This window comes from Corvus moneduloides, chromosome 1 (assembly GCF_009650955.1).
Source record: "Corvus moneduloides isolate bCorMon1 chromosome 1, bCorMon1.pri, whole genome shotgun sequence".
NCBI lineage: Eukaryota > Metazoa > Chordata > Aves > Passeriformes > Corvidae > Corvus > Corvus moneduloides.
The window spans coordinates 78,322,703-78,332,395 of record NC_045476.1 but is presented as its reverse complement, the minus strand read 5'-3'; the positions used below and the strand labels follow the sequence as shown (position 1 = coordinate 78,332,395).

The following is a 9,693-nucleotide window of genomic DNA, read 5'->3' as shown; positions in this document are numbered from 1 at the left end:
AGGTTTAGCAAATCCCTCAACATTTCAGCATAGCAGAAAAGAAGTGATCAGAATTCAGTTTATTTCTCCCAAGTTTTTTAAGGTGGGTTTTGGTGTGGGTTTGAACTGCAAGGTTGTGGGGTTTTCCACTATAAATTAAGAATTCACAGCTATGTCGTAATAAGCAATTAAAAACAGGAGCTACAGAAATACAAGTTTTTAGACTCAAATGACTGAAAACAGCTGCCTTGGGGTATTAAAGAGCCTCTCCTAGTCAATATACTTTCAAATTTCAAAATAAAGCCTTCCCCAAAGCACAGCTTTTTACTTCAAATGTTCCTTAAGAATTGTGCAGACTAGCCAAGCATCAAGAAACAAACACTTGAATGTAAAGTCCACCTCTGTTCAAGAAAGCATTTAATCATCTGTGACTGAATCCCTTTGGCTTCCTCAGATTTAATACTTTAGGGCTTTCTCAGCATATTTTCTGAATCATGTCCCAAGTACTTAAATACATTCCTTACCCAATCTATGAGAAACATCTGCAACCATTATTCAAAAAAATTTAGGCGAGAAATTATTAATTTGCAATTCAATCAGCAAATTGGCCCTACTTGGGAACTGATCTCCCTGTTATGCTTGTAGCCAGCCAGCTCCATGTGTCTACCACGACAGACTGCTTTGACAGCCTTGCAAGATTCACCACCATTTTTAAATTCTTCAGTGAGATCACACACTTTACAATGACACCTGAATTCAAACCATCTTGCAGAAGATTATTTTTCTTGTTTTTTTGTACTTGGTTTTTTTTCAGATCTTGAGGCACATCCAGATTTTTCTCAAGCAGATTCAGACTCAGTCAGGGCATGCAGGCACCTATGGGGCAATGCTTCCCAAACTGATGAGTGCAGTGACAACACATCATCTTTTCATAACTCTCAAGATAGAAATGTAAATAACCTTCAGCCTGAAACCACTCAGGTTTCTCAGTTCAGGGTTTTTTTTTACTTAATCTTGAAAACCAAGCCAGAAAGCTACAGACCCCTAACCTATTTCTTTTGAGTGCAGTAACTGTACCAAACAGTGACTTCTTTTGTCTTCAGCTTCTCAGATCTACTAGGTTCATTAAGACCTGTCTTCAGATGTTTGGCATTATCAGCATTGCCAACTTCATTATTTGTCGTGGGAGACATGCATGCAAAGTTTTTATTTTAAACAATGTGACTCAACTGCACACACTGAGAATTAAAGACTTTGCATTTTTATCCCAGTTCTCCCGCACTGAATTCCTGTTCAACTTTAGTCCAAGTCCTGAGCTTCAGTGATGATTCAGCACCCTAAAAAATTTCTGTACATCCATTAAGTGTTTCAGTGAGGTAGAAAACTGCACTTTTGAAATAGGCTGCTTCCCAGATTAAAGGTGTTGAAGGAAAAGCAAGATCTGGAGTTTCAGTGACATTCTTGAGATACAATTTGACAGAAATGACATAAGCAGGCCACTGCAAAACATGCCCAGTGGATGTTTTTGCACATACAGATCTGAATTTCCAGGCTAGTGTCTAACTGTGTGCTCATTTTCAGGTGTCCTTTCTTTCTCCACCCAGTCTTCACTCTTTCAAGCCAGTTACGCCAAGTCTGTATGTTGCCTTCTAGCTTTTAAGAGTGCTCTATGCAGTTCTGTTTCAGAACTTCAGCTGGTCTTACAAACTCCTTATAAACTAAAAGACCAGGCATCTGGTTGTTCCCTTTTGGGTGGCTATTCCAGCCTAAAGGGACAGAGGAATGTGTGGTTCCTCACCTGAACTCCAGAAGAGGCGTCACCCATGGGAGCAGAGAGTTCCATCCAACAGCAGTAGGAGTCGGTTTGCAGGAGACAGCTCAGAGGGGGTGGCAACTCAATCCCAGAGGAAATCCACACAGCCGTAACAAAGCTTCATGTTACCGAACTATCCCAGCACCATAAAGTACATGGCCTTCCTCACACAGAAGAGCCTGAGGCTCTTTTACCAGCCCTCTTGACCCCTGTTGACTATACATGAGCATGTGCTGTGTGCATGCCCTCCCCGAGTACGGGAATGCCTCCCTGTGCTCGTATGTGTAGGTGCTCCGTGCATGCCCATGAACTCCCGTTTCATCTCCAAGCCTTTGTGCTCCAGTGTGAAATGGACAAGGAGAGTGAAAACAGACTCATGTAGATCTGAAGGGGGACTGTGGGATGCATGGGAAATGTTTTCCTCTGCCTGTGGATCTTAACTAATCCCTTGAATTGATATTCAGGAACATGATTAGCACAAAAAAATCACAGGATTTAGAACTACAATAAAAATATATTGAAGCACAAGGAAATGCTTGAAAAATGCATTTTCTGAACATTCATTAAGCATTAAATTTCACTGAGCTTGGAAAGTTAATTGTTTTTCATTAGAGTTGCTCAGAGCAACTTAAGAAATGTCTTGAAAATTGTTTGACCTGAGGCTGAAGCAAGAAGCTTTGCTTGTTGACACAAGCATGCAAGAGGTAAAGAGACAAAGAGAGAACACAACAAGCCCATCTGACAAGCCTACAAACACCGTACAGCACCAGAAAGGTCACCAGCATCTAAATCTTCTAAATCTACTGCATTTCCAGGCATTCTTGTCCTACTGAAGCTCTTGCTTAAAAACTTTGCCTTCAGGGCCAGCAGATCTTTCAACAGCCTCCCAGATGCTGCTGGGGTTAATTTGCTACAATTTTTTTTTTTTAAATTAATTGCTTCTTCCCTCCATCCCCCCTCCATCCACACACAGAAAAAGTCTGGAAAAAACAAACCTCAAGCCACGCTTTCTGTGCAATTGGGATAAGGAAGCATTTCAACCCCAGCATCTACTAGAGAGGTGTTCGTTCACTCGATATGTATAATCTCCTGCAGTACTCATGCAAGTGTCTCATGCCAACAGGCCCCATTCCCTGGGGCTAGTTTAGCTGCAGATGGCGGGTACAGATCCATTCTCATGAGTGTGAGGAAGCAACATCCTCTGCTCCCTGGCATTGTTGTGAAAAGATCCAGAGAACACAGGCTTGGCTCAATTTATGCAATACACTGGTTCCTGGAGCTTTTGATTCTGGGACACCTACAAAAGAGTTCAAACCATGTATTAATTGTATGGGTTTGGTTCAGTCCTGCTGTGAATGTAACAAAACCAGTGTGCAATATTGACCATGTCTACTCCAGAAAAGCACTTGCACTATCAAAAAACGCTGGCTGCCCATGGCTGCAGCAGTCATGTGACTGGGAAGGGGGGCTCAAGGGAACAGGGAACCAGTGCATCGGTCTGTACAATGCAAGCTTAAGTGAAGGCCAACAATCCCTCGCTTCCATAAGCAAAACACTTACTTAAAATTTTTAATTTGATTAAAACAGATAAAAAGTTTTGTGGCTTAGTAGTCACCAGCTATAATTCTGTATTCCACACCAATTAAAACATGAATGCCCTTTTACTATTTACCACAACCCATACTTTACACATTGCCTTAAAATGCTGAGTGATGAATTTCAGCCACCCTCCCATAAAATATGGAGCAATTCTGCCAAATTCCCTCCCATGCTCTTCATTTGATGGCAAAATAACAGAGGAACCATAATTCACTTGCTATCATTCTTTTCCTGCTAACATTTTATTCAGAATGAGCTTCATTAATAAAGATGAAACTTTGGACTCATGACTGCTCCATGTTTACAAAACATACAGGCTCCTTTACACCTTGGTTAAGCATGAACAATCACTGAACACACAATTTCCTAAAAAAATCCTGCATACCAAAATTGCATATTTTGAATTTTTAAAATTCACTAAACAAAATTTCACAGAGTGAACCCTAAAGTCTGTTTGCCAGCAAAGCACAAGCCAACAATGGAAGTTGGGACCATCCAGGAGAAAAACTGAAGCTGGACCCCAACACACACATCCTTCCTATTAAAGAAGCAAATAAATACACATTCATACAAAGTAACGTGCTCTAAAAATGCAGGTGCTTGAATAACTACCCACACATTTTAACAGAAGTTTTGGTTTCTCTAACAGTACTGTGTCACAGTAAGTTTCTGTCTTTCTTTTTCGTGGAACTGGGCAGTGACTTCTTACTGGACACCAGAGAACAATAGCTAACCCAGAACCTGATGATTTTGGCACAAGCCCAAACGTGTTTCTCCACAGAGGAAAAATTACAAAGACAAGGCTGTTTTTTAAAATAATAATTAAAAAAATATTAGCAGTATCACTTTTTAATGCCAGGTATTGAACCAAGGAATGGGACAGACTGCACTGCATTTTTAAAGTAGTATGACTATTGACATACTTGAGAAACATTTTAACACTGTACATTACAACAAACTATTTAGTTCATTTCTACACAAGTCAGCAAAAAAGCTAGGTGATCTAACATATATGACAGCTGTAAATTTAAAATTCTAGTCACAGTCTAAAGCCAGAACAAAAACTTTTCAAGAACTCCTATTTATAAAAAGGAATGAACATACACACCATGCGCATACACGCAGGCAAAAATCTTGAGGTTTTACTTATTGCTCTTACACAAGGCTGTGAGCAGGCAAATGTCTGGATCAGAAATTAGGTCAAACATGCACTTCAGCAGGCACAAAAGTACAGGAAATTCATATTAACGAAACAATGTACTGTGTTACGTAGCACAGGATGGCATTCTGCTAATATAACACATCATTAATTCCAGATAAACTCCAGGGCTGCCTGTTGTATAATGTGTTATGCAGTGTGGTATTTTAACCTAATTTCTGATTCCTCTTTTATTCTGCACTCTCCTTATGGAGATGAAGAGGGCCTTTCTTTGCAATGCCAGAGAATCCTCGGCCTCAAGAGCTTCCGTCGGGCAGGTATGGCTGGAAGGAGGTAATATTACCTGTGTCACCAGGACCTGCTCCTTCACTGCCTCGCGGCTGGTTTTGTGCATTCACTGATGACTCAGATAAACAAATGCAGAAGCTGGGGCAAAACACACCAGCGCTGCTCTCAGAGCATCTTTCACCTATGCCATAAGCTTCTGGCACACCCAACAATTGCTACAGGATAAGGCAGTAGAGGGTCAAGTCCTGTGTCTGGTCAGTTCCTCAAGAGTCTTATAAAAGGCAGGATCTTTTATAGGATTTTTATAAGCAGCAATAAGTAGCATGGATGTCAGTAGAAATCTGGCTACCTACTGGCAACAAGAGACGAGCACGTTCACAAGACACATTTGGGACTACCTGGTGTTCCCTACTGCAACCGAATGAAACATGCTGCGGAGAGGTGTCCATGTAATTACAACATTTGCAAACCAGGATCAAGGCATACTGCACATGGGCCTCGCACAAAAAAGGCATTGAGTGTGTTATCTAAAGACTTTTTTTTTTTTGCTGTGCTATGCATACATATGACAGTAGATAAAAATCAGCACAATGGTTCCTCTCCATGTGTGACCAAATACACATCATCACAACTAAGCACCCTATATTCTATTCTTCAGTTAATGGGAATCAAGGAAGAAAATGGTGGTTTAGGAAAAGGGAAGGAAAGAAATCCAGCATGAAGTCAGAGGTATGCTCCAGACAGAAGTCGGAGCTGAGAGTATTTATTGTGAACCAGCAACTGGATTTTGTGACACAACCAGAAAACCAAGGACGATTAAGGGGCCAACTTGGGCACTGCATAGTCAAAACTATGTTATAATATGGCATTCGGCAATCTCCAAGTACTAGAAAGAGCAGTTGGCAGACAACAAGAGGACTCTCGCTTCAGGGAGGTTATGCCTTCTTCCCACAAGAAGCAGCAGTGCAAATTAACAGATTTTTCTGTCTTATTAAAGGTCTGTCACGTGCCCCTTGATCCAATCCCTAAATCTCACCTACGTTTCAGCTTTCAGACTTGCCAAATACCCAAATTCACGCTGGGCTCTATTTTACTTATAAGCAGTACTACTAAAGCTAGTGGGACTGCTTAGAGCAAGGCGCTACTGCAGTGAACATTCAGGAATTTGGCTCTTCCCAAGAAGTCACCTGCAAATGACTGGGGTTTCATGACAGTCACAGGTAGAGGGAGACACTTCCTGTATTTGTTTTTCAAATCTGTCCTTATGAACATCAACATTAGTAAGACTGAAACATGGGAAGAGGCTCTGTTATGCTCGCCCAGACATTCTGATACCAGGACAGCCACAGCAGTTTAGGAGGAGTGGCCCACCCAGTAAAAGGTTAGGCTGGCCTGGATTCTTTTCCAAGATATGCCACTGCCTCTTACTAGATGATGGTATACAAGAGTCCTTGGTCTCAGTTTCGATGGTGAAGCTTTCTTAGAACAACATCTCTGTCACACCAGCCATGGGTGCTCAGTTGCAACTCCCAGGAAAGAGGAAGGTAAAATGGGTCTAAATTCTTCAAAAACAATTAAGTAAACCTAACCTGCAGAAAATTAAGAGCAATATGTTATCACATCCTCACAGGAGTTCTAGGACTTCTCATGACCCATTTCTTCACTAATGGCTATGAAGGCCAGGTCATCAGGAAGTCTGCAGCCAGACTAGAGGCAAAACAGCATGTCCAATGTTTACCATGCAAAGCCATCCTTTCCATAAAGCCAGTTAGGTAGAACTGTTTTGACTGCATTTTTAGGTTTTCCTTCTAGCCCACTTTTGCTTCCCTTCTTGGAAGCTCCTTCACATAAAAGATGCTGGAAATACCACTTCCCTGTAGTTGAAAGAAATGGGGAAATATGGGGAAAAACAGAAGCAAAAAACAGATACCAAGGAAAGAAATGATTGCTTGTAAAATGCCTCCTTTTAAAAACTATTGTACAACTCCCTAACTTGGTTTAATTAATGCGCCGTTTAAAACATATAAAACGCTTTACCAGCTAAATGATTTCTCTGTTTCATGAGTCTCCCTCCCTTCCCTCATTAACAAATAATGTGTGTGTGGACTGGTATTGAACACCTCGTACAGTTGTGCGCCAGTTCTCATTTCATTCTCTGTGGAGCAGTTTTGATTTTAATATACTGTGTTTAAAGAAGAGCCCGTACTGTATACTTCACAGTATAACCAGCTACACAGAGGTCTTTAATCTTGTAACACAATAAAAAAAGATCACTGTGAAGTTGCAGTCCCTTTGATAAATGGTTATGGTGACACATGCAGTCCTCCTCAGTGTCACTGCTGCCAGACACGGGACGTGATTTTCCCCGCAGGCTGCCGAGAGGCCTGATGCCACCCCTCCAGGGGCCACAGCCAGGCAGGCACCACTGCCCTGGTGCATGGCATCCTGCAGTCACTGGGGAAAGCTGCACAGAATTGTCTCGCTCAATACCATCACCACCAACCCAACCCAACCCGACCCCCAGGGGAGCACAGCCCCTGCCGCCTCAGCCGCAGGAGATCACCGTGAAGCGCTTGGAAATGCACGACATGTTGTGGAGGACGATGCCCAGGAGGAAGACCAGGACGCAGGCCACCAGGATCACAGTGCACACCCCCGACCAGGTGGAGCTTTTCACAGCGCCTCTACGGTCCGGCTCCTCCGCTCCCGCCTCGGCGGGAAGGCCGCCCTGCAGCGGCTGCTGCTCTGCGGGGATCGTCACCACCGTCAGGGACTTCTGCTGGCTGCCGGGCAGGAGGCGGCAGCCAATGTCTCCCGGCAGCAGCGCCCTCTCCTTGGAGAGGGGCAAGGGCAGCATGTAGCACCCATTGCTGGGGAGTTTGATGAAGACGGGGGTGTGCTCTGAGGTGTGGGGGATGGCGATGACAGCGATCACCTCGGGGTCATCAGGCAGCTGTGACACAGAGTACCCCGGAGGCAGCTTGGTGATCCCACGGCACCAGGGGCAGCGCAGGTCCTTCTGGCTGGTCCTCATCTGCTGCAGGCACACGGAGCAGCAGGTGTGCTTGCAGTCCAGCAGCTTGGGCCGCCGGCGGGGGCTGTAGTAGTTGAAGCAAATCTGGCACTCCAGCAGAGAGTCCTGGGATAAGGTCTCCATGGTGGCCGGTGCAGGGAAGCCCAGCAGGCCTTGCGATGAGCCTGGCCCTGACACCCTGTAGGCAAGGAGCAGCAGCCTTCCCACTGCTTTCCCTCAGGGCAGCACCCGCCTTCACAACACTGCTTCTCCTCAGGGCAGCACTGGGCAGCAGCTACGGAGAGCACAGGAAAACCTCCGGCCTGAAACTTTCAGTACCTGAGACAAACAGAAAAACGTGAAGGAACAGGTTACTCACAGGAACCAGTGGGAACATAACAGTCCAGCCAAGAGGGAATGAAAACTAACATTGGCTTTGTTATCTGGTGGGAGAAACAAATTAGCGATCCTTCACTAGAAAGCATCTTCCCACCAGCTTCAGCTAACAGCCCAGTGGCAAAGCTTCAGGTCAGTCATTAGTACTATCACCAGGTTTCCTTTCTTTTTTTTTTTTCTCCCCAATTTTCCCAGCAATCAAACCCCCATCACCCCATCAGTCCACCACTCACAGTTCCATTTATGCCCATAAACAGGAATGGCTGTATAGTTCACTAGCCGGGTCCCACAGCAACTACCTCCTGTCATATTTCCAGGACTTTTCAGCCCTTCCTGTGCCAAAACAATTGTTCTCATTTAATCCTTTAAATCCCTGAGGACTTTTAGCTATTTGGCTCAACCGCTAAGTCTGTATGAAAGGTGAGGGAAAGAAAAAGCATGTTTAAATGGAAGCTTTTCCACAGGCTCCTGAACTTGTGCCTGTGCACAAATGAACTGCAACACCTACATTTGCACATAATGAAAAAGAACGGTATCGTTTTCAGTCAAATTAACTGTTTGCCCAGTTACACAAGCAGCTTGTTGAACACAGCCCTCTGAAACAACCTTCTCACTAAAGAAAACCTCACCTGTGACAAAAGGCTCTGTTTAGACCGAGGACCACTGAACACCATGAAGAACAGAAATAAAACAGAAAAATAACAAAGAAAGATAATGCACTGAATTAAAAGCAAATTGTTACTAATCTTGCTCTAAATTATTCCTTACAAAGGGATTCCCTTTACAATTCGCATTTTCCCACTTATTACTTACATCTTTGCCAAAAAAAAGGCATCTGTGTTTACTTGAACAGTGCGTAGTTTAGCTTTGTTTGATTTTGGTCACTCCCAACACAATTAATATGAGGGGGGTGACAGTTTTACAACATTTTACCCTTACTTCCTTCCTGTGTTTGAAAAAGTATCAGCCTGCATTTGCATCCAGAGAATAAAGAAAATCCAAAATATTTGCAGGGTGACCTTTGATCTTCTCTTATTGCAACGTTATTGCCAAACCAGAGTTAGCACCCAAGGACCACAGCTTTCAGAGGACTTCCTCCTTTCTATACAATAATTTCTTGCTCTTCTCTCTAGATTATAGCAACTAGGTTGCAACATACTAATCAATGGCTGATGTCAGTAAAACAAATATTGTAGCTTAAGAAGAGAAGTCAGGCATGGACACGGGGTTTGCAATGCAGGACAGTGCTCTGGACCTCACTGTCCTGTATCCTGCTTCAGCAGTATTTAAATAGGGAAAACAAAATTCACGTCATCTCTTCAGATGCTGATGACTGGTATCACCGACATTGGCAGAACTGGCCCTGCTGCTGATTTTGTAACAGCAGTGGATTTTGGCTCACAAGAGGCTTCAACAAATATGCAGTGATAATCCTGACTCAGGAGG

General features: G+C 43.5%; 1 protein-coding gene across 3 annotated transcripts in view; it reads right to left on the bottom strand.

Annotated features, from left to right (window-relative positions):
* Window positions 1-3,600: 3,600 nt before the first annotated feature.
* Window positions 3,601-9,693, bottom strand: part of RNF152 (ring finger protein 152) — a 43,397-nt gene continuing 37,304 nt past the window's right edge. For all 3 annotated transcript variants that reach the window (XM_032117193.1, XM_032117195.1, XM_032117184.1), the window contains one exon: window positions 3,601-8,190. In XM_032117193.1, coding sequence (XP_031973084.1) covers window positions 7,384-7,995 — 612 coding nt within the window. In that variant the 5' untranslated portion in view covers window positions 7,996-8,190 and the 3' untranslated portion in view covers window positions 3,601-7,383. The remainder of the gene's footprint in view (window positions 8,191-9,693) is intronic.